The sequence below is a fragment of the Anser anser genome (genome assembly GCF_964211835.1).
Source record: "Anser anser genome assembly, chromosome: 25".
Classification (NCBI taxonomy): domain Eukaryota; kingdom Metazoa; phylum Chordata; class Aves; order Anseriformes; family Anatidae; genus Anser; species Anser anser.
In genome coordinates this window covers 2237450-2260038 of record NC_139746.1, presented here as the reverse complement: position 1 = coordinate 2260038, position 22589 = coordinate 2237450, and the positions used below count along the sequence as shown (strand labels likewise).

Sequence of the window (22589 nt, the reverse complement as noted above, 5' to 3'; positions counted from 1 at the left end):
GACGTACAGAACAAAGACCGTGCTCGGATTAATTGCATAAACAAGCCAGTAAAGCACTTCCCAAGGCAACCCATACACAAACTTACCCCTTGGCTTCCTTGAAACTGGATTACTGGTTTTGAGGTCACAGAATCCTACAAAAACAAATAAAGGAAAAAAAAAATAATTAGAGAAGTCTAAAGCTCAGACATTCCCTGCAAAACAATAGGCAGCTTCATTTTTCAACCACTTTTTTTTTTTTTTTTAAAGGAACGAGGTTCAGAGATGGACAGAACTCCAAGAGAACACTCCTGAATTATTGATTTGTACCTAGAAAAGGGATAAAAGTGCAACGTCACCAATGGTTAGACTTCACTCTTGAAAGCCAGACTTCAAGAAGAGGAAAAGCTCTGAGACGATACCGAGAGCGTCTACACTGGGCTCCTTCCCGAACCCTGCACCACTTTTCAGGCAGGGAATAGATGACATGTGTGTCTTCAGTGCTTATGTAAGTTTGGAGCTGAACAGTGGATATTTGAGGGGAAAATTTCTGACAGCGCTCGCTGTGAGAACGCACCAAGCACATTTTTTCCAAGAGAAAGCTGGCAGTTCGATGGGAAAGCAAACTGCGACTTCATTGCAAACCTCTGCTGCTGCGCTGCCCGTTTCAACAATCGGCCTCTTCCTCCACGAGAATTTGCCTGCACTTCACAAAACCATACCCCAGTTAGCTTTGAAACCCCTTAAACGTGCTCGAGACGGAGAAACACCCCTGAGTTCAGGCTTTAGTTCAGGATTTTGGTCCTTCTGCACTGCTGCACTGTGATTTCACAAGGGTTTTCCAACCCTGGCTCTTATTTGAGGTTTCAGCTACAGGGAAAGGATCCAAGTCACACCAACATTTCTTTTTTTATCCCCCCCTCCCTTAAATTTCAGGAGAATCGGGGCTGTGTTGGTTTTATTTCCTAAGCCCTGGGAATATCCCAGCAGATGCTGAACAAAACCCTCCTGCGGGCTGGGGCCGTGCCCCGCGGGGCGGAAAAGCACAGTCCTGGGGGTCCCGGGGCGAAGCCCCCCAAAGACAGAAGGCTTTCCCAGTCACTTGCTGTGTCTTTTAGATGTAAACACATTGCCACGTGTATCAGAGATACCTTTTCATGGAAAAAGACACTAAGAAAAGGTTCGTGAGCTCAAAGGGAGCTGCCCCTTCTGCAGTCAGCGGTGGCAGCTCCCAGATCTCCGGCACCGTACTGGTGCCATGCAGGATCCCCCGACCTCCGAATGGCAGAAGCGGGCACCCACGTTTAGCAGCACAGGAGTTAACAGCCTGAAAGCCCATTACGCTCATCAGCTCTCGTAAAACCTTCCCCAACGCTCTCAGCCCAGGAGCGAAGAATCTAAGCCACAACACGTCGACGTTAACCAAAAAGAAAAAAAAAAAAAAGAAAAAATCCCCTAGCAAGAAAAACGCTTCTCCCACAAATGAACGAGCTCACGCTAAGACAAAGCCTCCGGAGCCTTTTAAGAGCTCATCCCCTGCAAGCGAAGAGATCCACATCACCCCCTGAATCCTTACGGGATGCTTCTGCCAGCGAGCAAAGGGGGAATGTGCTCGGAGCTGACAGCGCTCGCCTCGCGTTGCAAAGGCAGCTTTACAGGCACGGAGCAACCTTTATAAAGACCCAATAAACAACTTCTTGCTCTTCGTACAGAGATCACTGAATTCCTTGAGTGCCACGACACCGCATACCACAGCGCACTGTTCATGGACAGGCTGGCCAGCTTTTTGTTCCCGGTGTCAGCGTGTGCTGCGCAAGGCGTCCAAAAATCCATACGAGCACACGAGCATGCGAAACATTAAAAAAATCTGGATCGAAAGAAAAAATCCAAGTAGGGATCTTGTACAGCTCGTTAGGGCTGCGTGAAGTCCTGCGATTCATCCTGGAAAATTACTTAAGCGGACTAGAAAGGTAACACACAGCACACGGCAGTAGGATGACGAGGCAGTAAGAATACACAGGCATGCTCCGCAAATCAGGACAAGCTTTAATTACAGAACTTATAAATCCCCTCATCTACATGCTAAACGCTTTGAAATGAAATGTGCAATCTCAAACTCAAAAACGAGCGTTCGTGCTCGATGGAAAACTTCAGCTTTGCTTTGCTGACCTCCTGAAACCCAGCACTTCATCCTCCTGCACCCTGGGTGCCCAGGGGCTCTGCGGTGTCGCAGCGGGGCCGGCGCTCCCGCACGCACGCAGCCCCCTCCTGCAGGGCGCCCAGGGCAAAAGCAAACGCACGCACCCCACCCTAATTAAGGATGTGATTTTAATTTCTTCTAACAGAACTCCCTGAATTTTTGCGTGGACATCTTCACCCTGAACAAAACCAAACAGATGAATCACGCTGAACCAAACTGAAAGCGTATTTCAGTTTAGATCTGCAACTCTGTTGGCTCAGCCTTCCCAAACGTTCTCCTGCAGACCAATACCACCGTCACGGGGCTCCTGCTGCCGTTCCCAAATCCCTCCACCACCTTCTGAAGAGTCGCCCAGTTCTTTGGTGATGCGAAGCAGCCAACTCCCTCGGCACAGCCTCCTAAAAGTCATGGCACCATCCACTCAGGAAGAGTACACTCTCTCTGTATTTCTGTTTTCCCTTCAACGCACACCAGCAGCTGCTCGGCCCCAGCGTTCACCAGCTCACGGGGCTCAGCACGTCTTTGGTAAGCCAAGGACCCTGGAGAAATCTCAGTTAGGAGGCAAAACAAGGCAGAGAAATCCACCTGAGCAACCCGGCCACCTGCACGGGCTTTATTCCTCCGCGAGGCTCCCCAGGCACCTAAGAATAGCTACCGGCTGCTGAGCAGGATCAGGACGGAGGCGAGGTGACTGCTCTGAACAAGAGACGTCGGCCCCGGCCCCGAAGCCGGTCACCAGGCACCAGATGTGCTCCCCTGCAGCTCCAGCAGGGGGTCCAGGGGGATCTAGGGAGGTCCAGGGGGTCCAGGAACGACCAAGCATGGCTGCTGGGATGCACGGGAGCAAAGAAGAAGTGCCTGCGCTGAGCAAGACCAGCACCTTGCCATGCCACGTGTGCACCGAGAGCGATCCGAGCCCCGCAAAGCACAGCTAGGAGCGGGAGTTGTGCCTCTGCTCTGCGCTCGCTGTTGTTTCAGCAAAAGGCTTCCTAAGGGGGAGGCGAGCAAATCCTCACCGTGTCCTCGCTGCCTGCGAGCTCCTGAAAGGGGTCTTTAACAAACAAGAGATGCATCAAGCTTCCTCCCATCTTACCGTAAGAGAAAACGCAGCCTCGTGCTTTCCCAAGCTGCTGAGCCCTTCCTGCACCAGCCTTACCCACACCGAAACCTCTCCGGGAACAGCCAAACTGCAACCGCGAGGCCGTACCTCACCGACATCTACCCGCACTGAAATGATTGCTGTACCGGAGATAACAGCAGCGGTACTCAGCAGAAAGCAGAGGGCTTGCTGAGCGATGGAGTAAATCCTGCTCGCGGACGCGTGCTCACCCCGAGCTGCTGCAACGAGCCCGTCGAGCACGCGGCTGCCTGGGAGCTCGCTGCGATACCTCCGCTCGTAGCAGCCCTTCAAAGGGAGCCTGAAGGGATCCCGGTGATGTTGGCTGACAAGGAACCTTTTTATCCTGTATAAATTCACCCGTTTGCTACCTGGAAAGAGCGCTTGGGTGCTCCTGTACCCAGCGCAGCGCCCTGCCGAGCGCCTGCTGTATCCTGCAAAGCAGCAAGCCTGCGAACGGCAGCGCCCTGCTCCCAGCAGGAATCCAACCCCACCGAGTCCTCCAGCTACCGAGTTTTCAGAAGTCATGAGATTAAACCAAAAAAATGAACACCCAACCCCAAAGCCCCCCCCCAGCATTTGTCTTTCATTAGCACGTTGTTCTGCTCGTCATCCTCCAGCGAGGAGAGCTAGCAAGCCCTAACTCAGATTGGTAAAAGCCCATAAATTCAACACGCGAGCAACTCCTCGCAGTGCAGTACTCCAGATCCGACTCGTGGAAGCATGAGGAAGGAAGAACGAACTAGGAAATGTCAATTAACCCCGCAAAAATTGCATGTGGAACTACCAGAGTGCTTTATAGGGCATGCTCAGACAAAGCTGCCGTGAGGTTTTAAACACGCCAAGGGGAAAAGCTGGATGGGCAGTTCCCACCCAGGCACAGAAAAGCAGGGCTTTACAATCCACCCCATGATTCTGGGAACTGTTCGTGGCCCTACAGATCTCCCAGAGCGGCTCGGGGTACAGGGAAGGCGGGCTGGCCATCCGTCGCGCTCGGGTCAAGCAACCAGCTGGAAACCTCCCCGTTTCTTCAGGGAAACGCACGTAATTAAGGAAAACGTTGTGTCGAGAAGCTCGGTTGTGCATTTACTGGAATTTGTACTGGAGGCAGCGTTATACGGAAAAAATTTGCCTATACTTAGTGCCGGTGTTTGTCTATTGCCTGGGATGCTGGAGAGTCACAGACGCCCAGCAAACAGAGGAAATGAAAGCTTGCCCCTATTTGTGTTGGAACAAGGGGATTCTTTGCAGAATTTAAAGCTCCTCGCAAACATTTGAAATTAGTAGCAAGACTACCGGTAAGTACACAGAGCACTGGGCATCAACCGGGCATTTTCAAGCGTCACACGTAGCCGGCCGCGTGAGGTTGCAGCCGCAGCTTGCACCTGAAAAGCCAGCGACAAAAATGAGAAGGAAAAAAAATCCTACATTTCAGACTAGTTCATGCCCCAACCTCCAAGTTCCTCTAGTTCTCTGGTTAGTAGCCGACGGAGGACGTGCTCTGCAGACCTGAGCACAACTCAGCAATTCAGATTGCCACTCGCTTGTTTGTAATACATCGCGCGGACTTTGGGACGTAAGAGAGCAGAACCGAAGCAGATCCACCCGGTGTCTCGGTGCGACAGACTCACAGGAGACACCGCAGAGCCCCAGAGTTCATTAGAAGGGGCAAGATATAGAAATCCCCGTGGAAATAAATACCTTTGAATATAGCCACAACAACCTGAAGCGCCTGTGCGCGCGCAGAGTTTACCGGTGCTCAATTACCAGAGCCGTCCCGGGAGACGCCGCGGAGACAAAAGGCTTCTCCCAAGACATTCCACTTTCTAAGGCTTCTATTTACCTCCTACCAGAAGCAGAGCAGTAAAAAAAAAAGCCTCCTGAATATTCTTTTTTATGTCCCATCTATTACTTACGGAATTAAAATACTGTCTCTCCCTGCAACGCACCTTCCCCCTGCAATTGAGGCCTCCCGACGATCTCGTTTGAAGCCCAGGACGCTCACAGGCTGCAGATGGGATCAAGTCTACCGAGACTTGAAAATTACACATCCCATATAATTTTTTTTTGACCTAAACTACAAAGCCTCCCAGACCTTTTTATGCTACACACGCCTTGGAGACAAGCTGCTGGTTTTACTATTCAAATACCACGTTCTCTGGGAAAGTCTTGGAAATCCTATGTAAATCCAAAGCTACCGAAGCAGGAGTTAAACTTCGGAGGGGTGTCACCGGCCGCTGTGCCAACGGGGATGCTCCTGGAGGTCTCGGGGTCCCCCTGCTCCTTCTGGAGATGCTCCTGGAGGTCTCGGGGTCCCCCTGGTCCTTCTGGAGATGCTCCTGGAGGTCTCGGGGTCCCCCTGCTCCTTCTGGAGATGTGAACCCCACCATACCCCAGCAGCCTTCGTGCAGGAGTGGTGCAGCACCGATGGGTGCTGGGAGGCGAGGTCCCTGCTCCTCGGGGAGCACCCCCCAAAATCCCCCAACGTCAGCATCTGCTCGCTCCTCTCCTTCCCAAGATTACCCCATTCATTACTTTGAGGAGGGAAGCGTTGTCCAGCGATGGAAGTATCGGTCTGCTGGGCACAGCTCCCTGCTCTCCTGCTTCTTCCTCCCCTCTCCAACGTGAAACAGAAGTGCTGGGGGCGAACACTTGAGTTTTTAATAAAAATAATCAAAAAAAGGTGCTTTTGCTGAAGGTTTAGGAGTCGGAGACTTACCCATCGCCCCATGAACTGTGTCACGTATATTGCAAGCGATGATTTCCCTAAAATCATTAACGGATGCAGATTATCACTGCAGTATTACAGCGCCTACAAATCCTAGCATGGCGCAGTACAAGCAGCAGCAGCCCGATAAAGATCTTTTATGTCAGTCAAAACGCTAAGCCGTACGTTTTAAAGTTTTAATTGCCAGGCTGCAAAATACAGACTGGCTTCCTCGGCTTTAATTGCGTAATTTAAGTGAGCTGGTACAGCACAAATGTCACTTCCTCAGTAGTTTTCCCTAGTTTTCCCTTTTTTTCAGGCTCAAAAGCCACAAGTGCCCCTATAAGACAGAAAAGGAGTTGTATTAAGTGGTGGTTATGACTTGCAGTGGTCGTGGAAACTTGGTAAGGAAGCATCCTCGGCACATCGGCCATCACTGCACTGCCTGACCACGGCACACGCCAGCCCACCTGACACACAGAAAGTTTGGTGAGTAAGACCCATGATTAAGTTAAAAATCTGTAGCCTAATCGAAACGCTTTGTGCCTGCAACGTAAAGCAGAGTCAGTCCCTACATGGACAATAGCTTGGATCAGCAGAGCAGAAAGCAATTAAACTCCTCTGTCATCAAGATGTCACCCCACAGGCACGAGAGCTGAGCTGGCCATGGAGGCTGCTCTCACGCATGCCTGGATCCCCTGATCTCATCTAATCCAGGTTACAAAGATCTCGCTGAACAAATCGCAGCGTGGCTGGGGACGTGGCCCTTAACCGCAGCAGTTTTTTGGGGACTTCAGCCGAAGCAAGCCAGCCCCGCTTCCCCAGGCTGCAGGCAAGGACAAGGCGAAAACCCTCGCACGTTCCCTGGCTGCACAGCAGCTCCAAAGCAGATGCAAGGAAGCTTGCTCTGAAGGGAAGCGAGGTGGCACGGGCAAAGCTCGGTGTGCTGCCTCGACTGCCGCCCGCCTTCCCGTGTCCTGCCCGCCCTCCCAGTCACCTCCCCGGGGCACGAAGCTCCTCCGTGGGACTCGTCTCTGAACCCCTCCGCAGCACCGGTGAACGGCTCTAACACCACTCAGCCCGGCTTTACGCGTAGGGGAGCTGAACTTTTATCAATTTTACGCTCGAGCCCAGTGAAAAATCTCTTGTTTCAGCTTGGTAACTTCCAGTCAATCTTTCCAGGAGTGCTTCAAGTGAATCCTCGCTTCCCAGTGCAGGACCAAAGGGGGTGTTTTTGCTGATCCTGTATTTACAGAAATCAGCTTTTCAACCCCAAGGGACCAGGGCCCTGTGGCATGAGATGCAATACTCCGATCACCTTTAACACCAGCCAGCAAACACCGTGAAAGGTGGCTTTGGTTATGAGGCTCCAACTCCCCAACCTCGGGACAAACCACACGCCGCTCGTGATCACGAAGCCCAGAGGCTCGGCTGGCACGAGGGGCGGTTGTGTTCCGCTTGGAGGAAGAGCCACGCACGTGTGCAACCCAGGCGACGCCTTTCAGGAAGACAATTTAAGAGGCCCAATCGCTTAGAGAAACACAAGCAAAGCTCTTGTACCACGTTTACCGTGGCCACTGGAAAGCAGGCGACCTCGTTTGGCCGCAGAGGAGCCGGCCAAGGAGACCCCAACGCCCGCAGGGCCGCCTGCGTCCCCAAATCCTCACTCCTGAATTTCCACGGCGATGCGAGAGCGGCGACCCGGGAAGCGTCTCCCTAAAGCAGCGATACGGAGCTGTTATGTAAGAAACGTGCACACGTCCGTGATCTGGCCGCTGGAACGGCTGCGAGAAGCCGGCGGAAAACTTTCCTGAATGACTTGTTCCAGCTCAGCAAGCAGCTACACGGGAACAAAGGCAGGGAGTCAACGCAAGCCATCCAGAAAAGCACTCTTAAGTAAACCCTAAATGGACAATTAAGATGCAATGGTCTGTCTCCAAAGAAAATGCGAGCTTTGTTTTTCCAGACAAAGGACCTGGGCCGCGCAGAGAGCCCCGGAGAGCCTAACCTACCTGTCTCCAGAGAGGGGAGAGGTTACTGCAGAGACTGCGAGCGGGGAACAAGCCCTGGGGATGGGCAGGCGCAGCCCAGCTCGTTTTTAAGAGCCACAACGCTTCTGTTCTAAATAATGCTTTAATCCCTGCTTTTTAACAGCCGTCAGCCGCTGGGTCCCACCACCAGGCGCCCAGCGGCACCGCTCGATGCCCCCTCGGGTCCGCGGGGAAAGCGGCGCAGACCCGCGCCGCACCGCGCAGTCCGAGGTCACGGGGAACACGTTATAAGAAAGAGGGAGAGATCAAAGGTGGTTTTGTGACACCGAGAGCCCCGAAATCCCAATTAACTCAGGCACAGCCACCCGTCTCCGGCGCTGCTGGAGGAGCCGGCCTCGTTCAGGGGCTGCCGGCGCATCTCGCAGCGCTCCTCTCGCTCCTTTTTTATCCAGGGTTTCATTTTTTTTCCCCCCTTTGCTTTTCCAGGGAGCTAAGGGAGACCTGCTCATTAAGCCTAGCGAGAGAGGCAATAATCATAAAGCCTCCGCTCTTCACGCCTAACGCCGGGTGCCACGAGAACCTTACAGCATCATTAGCTGTAGCTTAATCACTACAGACTCCCACCAATTTCACTGTTAACAAGACGGGGCTCCTCGGCGAGGTTTCACCGGCAGAAGACCGATGGCCAACTCCCACCGTCTCCAAAGGCTCGCAAATTAAAGGTTTTCAGGCAAAGGGAAGGCTCGCGTCCCAGCGCAGTCCCTGTGTGCAGTACAACTGTTCAAAGCAGTCCGGTAATCAATTAAAAACGTGGCTATTACGCAACAATTACCAAAACACACAATTCCTATTATTTTTTTTAGCTCAATAACCCAGGAGGTCCCTCCCGCTCCGGTAGTTTTGACACAGTGACGGCATCCCTCAGAAAAGAGAAGTTCTGTTTTTTGAGTTATTGGATTTTCTGGGGCCGTTCCTCATCGCAGAAGGGCGTTCCGGACCCCCACCGAAACCGAGAGCCAGGAACTCCCGGAGCTGTGCTGCTGCAATTAGTCAGCACGGCGCTCTTGTACCAAACCTGCCCATTCATTCGATGCCCCCGCACGCCCCTCCGCCCTCCTCTGCCCAGCCCAGTCCCAAAAGAGGTCCAGCAGCCCCTTCCCCTTCCCGCTAACACCACGAATCAACAAAATCCTGCCCAAAAAGTCACTGTAATTTTTCCAGAAAAGGTATTTCTTCTGTAAGTCGGGCTAGAAGAAGGTGAAGCTGGGATGGCAGAAGACAAGTTGGAACAACGCTCCTCAAAGCACCGGCACAAAGATAGTGCTGCGCTGGCAAGTTCGTCGCAAAAAAAAAAAATAGGTGCAGAACTAGAAGTGGGTGCCATTGTTTTGTTACTCGCAAGCAACTGAAATAAAGCTTGGGGAAAAGTCATTTTTTATGGTAAATTAACGCCGCCCCCTCCCAAACCAGTCCTCTTTAAATATAGCAACTCTACAGCCACTGCTTATACCGGAGAAAAAGATGCCTTAAATTTAACAATAAGGCCAGAATTTAACTCAGCTCTGATGGCCTGAAACTCTCTCTTTCTTACCAGGTCTACCTTTCAGCACAGCCAAATGCTAGCAGATACAGCAACCACACTGCGAGTCAAAGACAGGATAGGAAAAGAAAGGCAAATATTGGTATTTCTAAAGTGCAGGCAGAGGAAAACAAACCCTCTTAGATTTGTTTTCGGAACGCGTGGATTTGCTTTGAAACGCCATTTTCAACAAGAAACACCAGTCCACAGAGAAGTTTCCCATTCTGCCTACGTACAGTGGAAATATTAATAAGTTTAATAATTATTAAACCCTCTCTCAACAGAGATTCAGCGGTATGGTTCGGCAGCTGCACACGCTTGCCTTAGCAGACAGTTCACAGAGCCCTTGGCCTGGCGAGGATCCCATTAAGACATCCCTGCTCGAAATTCCCTGGGCGATCACCTCACGCATGCAACACCGCTTGTTTTTTGCGGCAGGATTTTACTGTAGCTATCAGATGAGCTTGTTAAATTGGGAAAGGACTGGAAAAAAAAAACAACACAACACAACAAACTGGCAGCAGGAAACTGAATCATCCAAAACTCCCAACTCTGCTAAAGGTGAACGGCAGTTCTGTTTTTCCCTAAAGGCTTTACTTAAACACTTCTACGAGCCAAAAACCATTAAGGAGTTTTAGATTCTCTGAGATTAATATTTTAAAAGCCATTCCTCTGGTACAAGACACCTTGAGAGAAGGCTTCTGTGCCTCCTCCAGAAGAGGAGGGAGGCCTGGGACTATTCACTAGGTGCTGGCGATGCGGTCACCGCTCAAAGGAGATCAGAAAGTTTCCGAGCATCCTAAGGAAAACCATTTCCATCGTGGAAAATCGCTTGGGTCTATTTTGACAAAGTTGGGTCTGAGATGCACGAAGGCAGCGGTATGTTCGGTCCGATTTCCCCAAAAGGGTCACGGCGACTGCAAAGCATTTCTATTCCTCACCCCTCGCACCCTCAGTGGCCTTAAATTCGAAACCAACAACCGATAATTTCAATAAACTTGGATGAAAAGATGCAGGGTGAGCCGTTAAATGCAGGAAGGACCGCAAGCGGTTCCCTCCTGGGAGCAGGGAGCTGGCCCATCGGCACGGATGTGCTCAGAGAAGAATACGCTCACCATGGACGTTCACCCGCTCCTGGGGCGGTCGTGCTGCGTCCAAACGCTCCTCTGAGCCGAGACTCTGCACGTTCCTCCTGCCCAACTCCGTCTTCTGAGCTCCGACGAGGGTCAGCAGCTGGAGAGGGGTTGCAACGGCCGGGGGCAACTGCCGCACGTCCGCCTCCCCTACTGCCATGGGAACAGAACCCAGGCGTTTGTCAACAAAGCGTCCTCCGCTCCGGCCACGAGAAAGGAGCTCGCGGTGCCTCTTCCTCACCTGCTGCCCTACAAAAGCTGCCTACGGGCAGTCCTTTACCTTTGTCCTTTACCTTTACGGGCATAAAGCGCGCACGTTCCCGCTGCCTTGGCCAGACTGAAGGTGCGGATGGAAAGGCAGCCCCCGTGCCCAGAAGGCTGGCAGAAGTTACACGGTTAAAAGGAAGCTTTTCCACAATCGGCTGCATTAAGTCTACGTACTAATAAAAGTCTTGTTTGTTTGTTTTAGCCTCTGAACTACACAAAACACCCCACCATTAGGAGAAAACTGTGCTTTCCCAGAATAAGACGGGCAAGCGTGTCACGAGAGCACGTCTTAACTCCCCCTCCTCCCTATCATAAATAAGACAATTTCCGTAATTGATTAAAACGGCCGAGCTCTTCCACCCGAGGCTAGAGGCCACGCTGTGGAAGCGATGCAGAGGAACTCGGATCCCGATTCAGAGCGGAGCCTTGTTCCATCTGCCCCCATCAGAGGCTCTCCTCGCGTCACCTTACAGGAAGCATTTCACCCCTGGGTCCAAGCTGCTCCGCCTGGGGAGCACAGCTACATTCCCCACCTGGGAGCAGAGACGTTGGATTTACTGGAGCCCGTTCAGGTCTGCAAGCATGGGTGGCGCTGCACGGGCACTTCCACACCAAGGGTCTGCAACCCAGGGACCCTCAGACCCTAGAAAAGGTTCACAGAGAAAGAGGAGACACAGAAAACGAAGAAAGACGAGCGTACAAGGAACGGGCCGATAAGCCAACTTACCCTTCTGGAAAAACTCTGAGACTACGGCTAAGGCAGAGCTTACAAACCACAACCTTTAAGCTATCCTGAAAATTACGAATTCATTTAAATGCCATTTATGCAAGAATGCCGAAGTATTCCAATACTGCTAGCTAGCCCCAAGCCTGCCTAAAAGAAAGGAGTAAGGATCCTCTTACACGACACCAGCGGGTCTCACTGCGCACCGAGGCGCTCTCTCCAGCTCCTCCGAGCACCTTTCCAATAACAGTCCTAGAAAAACGCTGAATGGGTGCAGTCAGCTAGAACTCCCACTTAAAAATAAATATTTTAAATTACCTCCAACACGCCTGCTTTACCGTGTTCTTCGCCAATCTGCGGGTTTCCAGTTACTTCGTTTTTTTTTTTTTTTTAAGGCTATTTCTCTTTCACCCATCAGGCGAAAAAGCCACCCAGACACAAAGAGGAGCTGGTTAATCGCAGCTAGGAAGCTGCCTGCACAAAAAACGCACAGCTCGGGTGAGCTCGTGGAAAAAATCTGTCAGTCTGGCATCTCAGGCACCATCACGAAGGGATAATTCACCACAATTCACCTTTTCAGCCCAAATCAAGGTAACGTGGCTTTTACAGCCAAGATGCGACGGGGAGCAGCTTCACCTGCCCTGCCACGTCGGGCTGCTGGTGCGAAGCCAGCTGAGAGGTTTCGTGTGTTAAAGCAAGCGATTAAACCCAGAGCCACGCCGGGTTACAACTTCGAAAACAGGACCGGTGAAACAGCAGAAGCTGACGGTGGTTTCTGACCTAGTTTTCACTGGAGGAGAGTCAAAGGAGCTGGGGAGACCGAGGCGAGGCTGAAGGTGCTGAAATTCCAGCACAGGAGCTTCGGGCTGGCGAACGGGAACACAGCGAGGGCCTTAAAACAGCCCAGCTGCAACGGGGGCTGGCGGGGAGCAAGGACGCCGAGGTTTGGGAGCTTTTGTTTAACGGCAAACGATGTTTGGAGGAAGGAGGAGGGACGGGAGGGCTCGTGCAGGGCGGCAGCGAGGAGCGGGCTCGCTGCAGGACCTCGTGCCGGGGCCGTGGCGCCTCGCCGCACCGGGTCGGGTTGTGGAAGGTGGGCAGGAGCGGTCTGAGAACAGCGCGAGCCGATTCCTGACGGTCTTTTGGTTGCCTGGCTTCTGAGAAGGCGAACTGCGCTGCCAGACACCTGCGCTGCTTTGCATAACGAGAGAAGCATTAAAACCCCCGATGCGAGGGAGGCGAGGAGACATCGGGGTCTCGGTGCAGCGATCCCACCTGCGGGGCTCCTCCTGCTGCTCTCCTCGGCTGCCCCGCCAGCCCCACGGCCCCTCCAGGCCTCATTTTAAGGCTCATTAGGGAGCAGGACGTCGCACGGCAGATTTTTAAGCGACCTTTGTACCGAGCGCGGCGTTACCAAGCTGCGAAGCACCTGGAGAAAAGCCGCTTTCGGTGATTAGAAGAGGGACGCTGCGGCTGTTTGCGTTCGGCGCAGAAAACCCACCTGTCAGGAAAGCGAGCCATAAAAAGAAAAAAATAAAAGGAGCAATTCTCTGCGAAGGGCAGCTGTGACGGCAGCGGCGCTGTTAGCCACTCTCAGCGCCGCACTTATCGCGCAAGACAAACAGGAGTGACGATCAGTTAATGAACAACACGGCCCTAAGGCTGGATCGGAAAGAGCGTTTTCTCCCCTGCAATCTTTTAATGAAAACCCAGCAATTCCTGCCCACCGCATTTGCTTACGAAAGCCCCATTTATTTTCGGCCCTGTGAAGACGCGGCGGCTGATTCACTTGCTGATGTGCTCATAGGACGGCTTAAAGGAGCTGCTGAAACATCAGGGCGATCCGATCCTTATCTTCCACGCAGCTTTACTACTTTTCTTGCAAGAGAAAAATATAGAAAGGCAATTTAGAGATCAGATTGACTAACTCGTTCAACCATCCCGGGACAAATCTCACCTAACGCGCACGCTGCTGAGCCTAGGAAAACAAGCCTGGACCAGTTTTCGCCGTGTGCCCAACTCTGTCCTCTTGACACTGAGAGCGTAATTACCAGGCTGCCGAAGCTCTACTTAAGACGCTCTTCAGTCGTTCCTCACCAAGGCAGAGCCAGCCCTGCTAAGCTGGAGTCAGCAGAGTCGGGATCCTAAAAGGATCCAAGAGAAACCCCACCAGCAACGCCCCGTGAGCCCCTTAAAAGCTTAAGCTTTTTGCTCTCGGGTCTCAGGGGCACCCAACCAGAGGTGCCCCGATGCTGGCTGCGACTCCGGGAACACGAGCGTCAGGATCCAGCGCTGGCACCACGGCACGGCTGCGATTTCCTACCACCTCCCTACCTTCACGGGACAATAATCGATACAGTCAGCCCAAACGCCAGCTTTCCCATCGCAGAGGGAACCTGCCGACGGAGAAAATCCAGCTGAAAGCACTAAACGAACCAGCCACGGGGTTTTCTGTCGCGCCGTGACCTCTGCGCTACGTACCGTCCCCTCGCACGTCACTGCCAGCACCTCCTGGCCAACGCCACCCTTCGGGGTGCTGGCTCCGTCCCAGCAGCTGCCCGGAGCAGCCGGCGCTGAGTTAAACGAGGTGCTCCCTTCCCCTCGGCAGGCAGCCGGCGAGAAGCAACAGGCCCTGCACTGTTCCAGCCACGGCTTTATTTGCACTGCCAGGCCGGTCGGCAACAAACCCGCTCCAAAAATAAAGTAACAAACAGGAGAAGAAAGAACGCACTCTTCTAAACTGGCGAAAATCTACCCCTAAAAAAAAAAAAAAAGAAGTCAGATGTTTCTCCGCTCCCCGCAAGGACACCTGTGAAAGTTCAGGTTACAACACACGCCAAAAATGAACACGAAAATGTTTCAGATAAGAGGAATAAAAACATACCACCTCTGCCGGCCACAGAGCTGCAGGAAGGCTCCCGGGTGCAAGGCCAAACACCCCGAGAGATTTCAGGCACGAGGACAGAGAATCTCTTTGGCCTGACGGAGGGAGCCCGGGTGGTTCATTTAATTCCTGCATGCGGTGCGGCCGCTGAGCCGGCACTTAATTGTCTGCCCAGAATTTTGGGGCTAAATATAACAATCCGCCCGAGCTCCAGGTAGTTGAAGCGTTTTGCTTTCTTCTGAGGTTCGAATAAAAGCGTGCTCCTCCCTGCCGTAAATTTAGCCTTAATGATGAATAAAAGGCCTTTATGTTGTGTTAACTGGCCTTAATTGTACGAGAGAGAGCTCCGACCTGCAGGCAGCACCTACATGAGATAGAAGTGAGATAAATGCCCAGTGAGATAAACGTGAGATAAAGGAAGGGTCGCAGAGCCACGCAGGGCACTCCAACACCAAACCCTCGGCGTAGCCGGGCTGTTCCCTGCTGCCAGGTTAGGAAACCCAGCCAGAAAGTGTCGCGGGTGGCAGCGCAGCAATCGCCGCTGTGCCGTTTTGGCGGATTACGAGCAAAGTCCTCGTTACGTCCCCAAACGATTTCCACATCGAGCGCTGGAAAGAAGTTTGCGAGCGGTTGCAACCGAAGCGCGTATCTCAGGCGGGCCCAAGAAATCCCACTGACTTTCACACAGCGTACGAACGATTTACTTTATCCGTTGTCTTCTCCCTCCCCATTTCCCAAATTAAACTAAAAGCTGCCTCCGGAGCGGAGCTGCGTGCTCCGGGACCCTCGGCCTGCTCCCAGACGCCGGGCTGGGAGAACTGGGTTAGTTTGGGTTTGGTTTTACCCTACGACGGCTCGCATTGTAATTTTCCTCCTCCTTCAGAAAGCCACACTGCTGGAACACAGACGAGCACCGGTGGCCATTCGTTACCCGTGTCCAAACTGGCCCAGCTCCGAGCGGCCTTGAATGGGAAGGATCCTCCTCTTCATCAGCGTCAGGGCGCACGGACCCACTGCAACGCGGAAGGCATCTTGGAAAAAAATTGTTTTTTTTTTTTTTGTTTTTTTTTTTTTTTTGCATTTTGGATTAAAAAAATTGCTTTCTTTTTGCATGTTGGAAAAAAATTTTTTGCTTTTCCTTGCATTTTGGAAAAAAATTTTTGCTTTTCTTTGCATTTTGGAAAAAAATTTTTGCTTTTCTTTGCATTTTGGAAGAAAAATTTTGCTTTTCTTTGCATTTTGGAAGAAAAATTTTTGCTTTTCTTTGCTTTTTGGAAAAAAATTTTTGCTTTTCTTTGCTTTTTGGAAAAAAAATTTTGCTTTTCTTTGCATTTTGGAAATTTTTTTTTGCTTTTCTTTGCATTTTGGAAAAATTTTTTTGCTTTTTTTCTTTGCCTGCAAAGAAAAGAGAAGTACCAGCTACTTCCCCAGCGACCCCCTAAGGCCGCAGATAACCGAGGTCCTTTTTATTACCGAGCACCTTCCGTGTGAGAACGGAGCAGGACGTGGGACCACCCGGCTGCCCCCACGAGCGCCGCGGAGCTCCTTCCCGAAGCGAGCGGCCGGCCGAGCTCCTACGCGCGTCTTAAGGGATTATTTCTGGGAGCACAAGAGGTTCTTAATTCCGCGGGGAGGTCACGATTCGGGCTTCGCCGGCTCCGGCAGCCGAGCGCGGTGGAAGCGCGGCCAGGTGCCGTCAGCGTTTCCCCGAGCGATCTGAGCGAAGCGGGGACGCAGGAGCCAAAGGTTCAAAGAGCTGCGGGGCCCCGGCTGTCGTCAGCAGCGCGTGCATCAGAGGCCGCCGAAGGAAACGCGGCCGCCCCGTGACTCGCGGCGCCCCACGCTCTGACCCGCGTGAACTTCTTCCCGGCTCCTCTCGCTCTGAATCACGCCTTTTTTACGCGCCGGGTTCGGGCCCGCGTGCCGCGGCCCCACGAGCCAGGGAGGCGCTGAGTCGCGGCGACCCGCCGGGGCCCGGCCACACCACACCTCCGGCAAGCGGCGGACGCCCAGGGAACGACTTCAAAGGCGCAGACCTTAAGCTCTGGCCGGGAGCGAGGGCAGCTCCCTCCCCAAGCCTCCCGCGGCGAGGTGAGCCCAGCGCGGCCGCCCGCCTCGGAAGGCTCCCAGCGCACAATTTCCGCTTGCCCAAGCTCAGGCAGGGCGGAAAAATTTGCCTCCTCGCCACCCCGCCCGTGCAGGGCTGTGAAAAATAGCCGCTCCGTCCTGGGTCTGCAAGGGCAGGAGGGATTTACGGCACCGTTTGCACGGAGCTCGGTCCCCTGGAAGAGGTAAAGCCGGGCTCGGGCACGCGGCTGGCTGCCCCGGCACCGGGGGAACGGGAGCAGAGCCGCCGCCGCCGCGCGGGCAGGGGTGCGTGGAGGAGTTGAACCACAACCTTTATCCTTTGCATACCACACGGCCAATTTTTCTCGTTATTCAGATGCACTCAGGCCTTTTAAATCTCACGGCGGCGAGCTGCACAAGTTAATGACAAGCGGCGAACGTTATTTCCTTCCACCCATTTATCCCCGGCCCCATCTACCAGGAGGTCTGGACTCGTTTTCGGTATCGAGCCCAGCCTCGGCGCACCTCTCTGCCCAAGTCTCTGCTTCCTTTTGCAGTTCCCAAAGCCTGTCCCACCTGCTGGCCACAGGGAGGCCAACGTACTCTAGGTCCAAGTCGTTATCGACTTCTTCAAGCCTTGGAGGAACTCTCAGACTTACTGGACACGGCCCCGTGCTTCTCTCTGAAGGCAAAGCCAGTCGTGTCCAGCCCTGAACATCCCCAGGTGCAAGAAAGCTTCCAGCTCCACATCAAGCACGGTAGCTACGGGCCATTAAAAGGCTGCTTCGCCCTCAACCAACGCTCTTTCCTGGGTGGATTAGCAGCTCTTTGATTTCCAACATGGGCATTCGTTGGGTTTTCCTGGCCCGGACTCCCCACACCCAGAGCCGACCTTTTTCACAGCACATTTCTCCCCGCGCGAGGGCGAAGGAGAAGAGATTTGTCCCCCGCCATCTGCGTTTCCTTGCCCTTGGTGTGCTGTCACCGAACGGCAGAGCCCAGCTCGTCCACGCTGGGATTGTCCCAAGGGAGAAAAATTCCCCCGTTCCCTTCTTTTTGGGGACTGCGGGAGACAGGAACACAGCCCGCCTGACTTGCTCGTGGAAACAGGGAGCCAAGAACAACTGCAGTCAGCGCCGGAGCTGGAAAGGTACAACAAAACTCACCCAAACATAAAGTCTAGACACTGAAATGTGGAAATATGATTCAAACAACCACAACTGGCACGCAACGGATCGATCGCAGCCCATCGCAGAACGGGCCCTCAGTGAGTAAGAGCGCAGACCAGAGATTAAATTAACGTCTTCCACTTCGGTTTTAGAAAAATATGGATCCTCTGGGCATCACGACACGGAGCGAGCTAGCGTTTCTTCCATCCTGCTGGGCTGTTTGCTGGGCTTTTGAGTAATGCGCCTGCCCTTGCTAAATAACGGCAACTAGCTGAACGTGCCCTCCCAGCACCGGGCCTACACGAAGCAAACCGCTGCGCCAGGTCCCTGCCCTATTATCGAAGGGCGGCCTATCGGCTGAACGGCACGGGTCTCCAAATATCCCTGCCAAGCAGCCGAGAGCATGTTTGCACCGACGAAAGCTAAATCCTACAAGGGTTTAGGCGAGGAGCTGCTTTTAGGAAGTTTCAGGGCGCTCGCTAATCCCCGTCACGCGTGGATGTAAACCCAAAAAGTCCGTGTCTGCCATCAGACCCGCGGCACAATTCGGAGCGGCCGGCGGAGCCAGCAGCGCAATTCCAGCCTCGCTTGCAGCACCAGGCAGGGATCAGGCTGGGAGCCACCAGAGCCAGCCCTCTCCCCGCGGTGACCTACTTTTCCCGCGGGAGGCATGCCCCGGGCCCGCAGCCGGAGCCTCGGCGGGCGGCTGCAGGTTCCACGCACGGCACGAGGAGGCTACGAAGCAAGGAAAACGTCTTGGTTTGCCCCAAAAGCCTTAGGCTGAGGTCTTCTCTCGGTCCCGAATGGCGAGGGCAGCTCCGGTGCTGCGCAGAGGGTTAACAGCAGGCGGGCTGGCGGGCCAGGGAGGGCTGGAGGTGGGCAGCTCAGCGGAGCCGTGCTCGCGAGCGGTGACCTCCTTTCAAGCGAAGCAAACGCTGGTTTCTTTAAATTAAAAAGGCACTAATCCAATGTAAAGAAAGGAGAGACCGGGCGCGCGGAGCGGTGTTTTTCTAGCCTGCCTTCTCGCTGGAGCGGCGCGCAGCGGGTTGGGTTTTTGGACGGCTGCTCCCCCGCTGCAGCGGCGACGCACGCCGCCAGCCTGCAAGGCAAAGGGGCCATCCTGCTGCCTCTTATAACAATTCTTAAGGAGAAGAAAAAAAAAAAAAAAGAGTCAAAAGGCGATGCTGGGTTACCACGGTGTGCAAAAGTTGCCTGCTGTACACCAGACGTTTCCAAGCAACACTTGAGCTACTGTAGAAAGCTCTTATCAGCAAATGCAGGCTCCTTTCCTGGCTAATGCACCTAGGTCGAGCCCAGGCACGGCGGACGGAGAAGCCTACCGCCGGTGATGCCTCCTCTGGAGGCGCCCCGTACGAAATGTTAGCACAGTCCCCGTCAGCGGGCGCTTCTTCTCATCCGAATTAAGACAGCTGCAGATAACGGCTCCCCCAGAAACGGCATCAACCTTAATTATTCAGAGACAACTCGAGCTCAGCCTCGGGGGGTTACAGGACGCTGAGCTGAGGACCGCTTGCCCCCGAGCCCAAAGAAGGCAGCACGCTCCCCGGCTGCGTTCACAAACCGAGGGCATTTGGTATGGGATATCCCAGGCTCCCACCACCTCTCCGAAGTCCACCCGAACCCGTGCAGCCACCCCGTCCATTCAGACGCCTCCTCTTGCGCGTTAGCAGCAAAACCCCTAAGTCAGCCAAAACGTGTTCTTCTCCCGCGGATTAGCTGGCACACACGAGCACGAGCGTGACGCATGCAGCCCGTCCCTTCCCACTTCTCCACCACGCACGAACGCCGGGGATTTGGAGACGCTTACAAGTCACAGCCAGAGCCGGGCACAGGCGAATCGCTCAGGAGGTAACGCGGAGCAAGCTACCGAGACCCCAAAACGCTTTCCCAAATCAACCGCACCAGCAAGAGGCCCTCGTGCTGTCCCCACGGAGCCGGCACCGTGCGAGCGAGATCTTTCAACGGCCTCCGAGCTCTGCCAAGTGGTGCTAGGACAAAACCCAACTGGACAGGCCAGAGAGATTCAGAAGCATGATGCCGTAGGATTGCCCGCTGCGGCCCCACCGGCCCCGAAAGGGCACTGCGCGGTGGGCTGACTGCTCCCTGCGGGCACCTGACATGTATTTTGTCTGGCCTGCTTCAGAACTACTTAAAAAAAATGATGAATTTCTCCCTTCGGTGCTGTCCGAGTTCAGTACGAAACCAAGCACGGAGCGAGCAGACCAGGAGCACAGGTTTGGCCTTGCAATCACCGGGATCCAGCTGCTGGATCCATTGATACGAGCGCCAGAACACTCCTTAAAAATATAAAAATCTAAGGGGTTAATCTTCAAGTTCGCTTCTCCCAGAGCTGTTAGAGAGCAAGAAGTTATTAAAGGCCAAACTCGACCCCTCCGATTAATCGCGCCCTCTCAGGGCAGACGATCTGCTGATAAAAAGCAGATCCCGTTTATAAAAAAGCACCCTCAGTCGCAGGGATTCTGTCACAAACTTTCTATTTTCCCCTGGCAGGGCACCAATTAGACCTACTTCTGTAGTCTGCTACCACCAGAACAAAAAAAAAAAAGGCATAATGGGTTTATAATTTGCCACCGAATCCCATAGCAACTGTACGTCACGTTGGATGTAAATTACAGGCAGTTCTTCCCCATGCAATTTGAAAACTATAGAGACGAATCTCTAATTTTGGCGGATCTAAATGCTATATGGTCGAGGGAAAAAAGCTACCCTAAATGGCTGGAAGGGAACTGCCCCGGGCCAAAGCGTTCCTCGCGCACAACGTCAAACGTTTCTTTGTCCCCTGCCTTCCGAGGGGAGGTGCCGCGGCCGGGGCAGCGCAGGAAGGTGCCGCGGGAGCGCGGCGCGTTCTGCATATCCTGTCCCGTTCGTGCTGATGGCGAGGAGCCGTACGTGTACGACGAGCTTCCTCCCCGGGCAGCCTCCCCTGGGCTGATTCATCGAGTCGTGTCACCGGCTCATGTTCCCGATGTCGTAACAGCTTCAATTCTGACGGACTACGGCATCGGCGAATTAATAGGGCAGGAAAAAACAGGTTACAGGAAAAGGGGAGCGATGCAAAGAGCCTGCGGATAATTCAATGAAGCCCGATTCAAAAGCCATCTTGTTCTTCTCCTCCTGACACCCGCAAGCGGCGTTCAGCTCCCGAGCCGGCTCGAAGAGGCACGCGTTGCCCGGCAGACCCCGCAGCGACAGCGGGAGCCTGCATTTTCCCTTCGGTGCTTGACACGCGGCGAGGCGAAGGCACCCGCAGCGATCTGCTCGGAAAGCAAAGGCTGGAAATGCCCTCGCAAAACCCGGCGGCTTCCAGGGGTCTGCTCGACCCCCAGGCTTTGCGGGAGAACTTCTGCCGGATTAAGGCGCAGGGAAGGTGACTCGGAAGCCGCGCTCGCCAGACCACGGCTCCAAAATTCGCTTTAGGAGAGCCCGGGGGCAGCGTGCTTGGGTTATCTCCGCCTGGCCCCCGATAAATATTTGTGCACCTGCCAAAGTTCACCGCTGAACCAACCGGTGGCTGCGGTCCGAAACGTTTCGCGTAGCAGGGGCAGGGAGGAGTTAGCAGGGGAGCACCGCTCGGCTGCTCCCGCATCACGCTGACCACAGCGGGGATGCCAGAGCCCCCCCCCCCACACCCTCCCAAAAATAGGAGTCTGTTCCCCAAAATCAGGCATCCGTAGGGGCTGCCCGGCCCCGCGCAGCCTCACACAGCTACAAACAAAAGAGAAAGGTGCGCGGCCGCCGTCGCGTCATTTCTTATCAAAAGCCATCGTGCAGGCTCGCGCTAGCTCTGCTCCTTAAACCACGCCACCCGTTTTTTTAGATAAATAAGCCAAAGTCAGGAAATTCCCGGGTAAGGGTTCCGGGAACGGGCGAGACGTTTCCACGCCAGCAGCACCTGCCCTACAGCCAGGCCCGCCGCGTAACTTCACCCGCGGAGCGCTTAACTCCCCGTACCGGGGACCCCAGGATGCTGCTAAATGGTGGGAAAGGAGGAAAAGGGGAAAAACGAGGCAGAGGCACGAGGGGTTCCCGGGCCCCTCGCCCCACGCCATGAGAGCTGGGGGCAAACCGACGGGGACGGGAGGGATTTGCGCCTCCGTTTTCGGGGTGGAGGAGTCGGGAAGCCTCGACGCAGCCCACAGGGATGCAGAAAAGGGAAGGGAACGGCGGAGCGCGTTCCTTGGGGAGCCAGGAGCTGCTTCGGGCCAAGGGACGGGACCGGCGCCCACCGGGGCGGCTTCCCGGCGCTCGGCCCGCAGCAGGCAGCGCTCGGTTTCACAACCGCGGGGAAGCGGTTTCAGAAGGCTGCAAGTTTCACAAGGAGCAGATGGGTGACCTCCTGCAGGGTCCCTGAAGAAACCCCACGGTATTTTTGCTACGAGATGACTTATTTTTATTTTTTTTTTCGGGTACCCTGCTCTCACTGGAAAAAGGCCTTCCAGGGAGCACAAGGAGCACACACCCCCACGATCTGGGCCGCCCCAGCAGCAGCCCCACGCTCTCCGAACACCCTCCTCAAACACCGGGCACCGCTACACCAAAATCCGCCGGTTTTTCCTCGCTGGGACACGGACGGTTTGGCAGGGAACCGAGCGGGAGAGACTCAGGAGGACAAATTTTGCTCCCCCGCTGCCCGCTCAGCCCCACCCCGAGCGCTCCGGCACAAGGGACACTAAAACCAAGTGGCAGCTCGCCCGGCCGGGCGAGCGTTTTTTGGATTGTGTAACCCCACG

General features: G+C 54.2%; 1 protein-coding gene across 3 annotated transcripts in view; it reads right to left on the bottom strand.

Moving 5' to 3' along the window:
- ELL (elongation factor for RNA polymerase II) overlaps positions 1–22589 on the bottom strand; it is a 53219-nt gene that overhangs the window by 27936 nt on the left and 2694 nt on the right. For all 3 annotated transcript variants that reach the window (XM_083811217.1, XM_083811218.1, XM_083811219.1), the window contains exon 2: positions 87–134. In XM_083811217.1, the coding sequence (XP_083667343.1) occupies positions 87–134 (48 nt within the window). The remainder of the gene's footprint in view (positions 1–86; positions 135–22589) is intronic.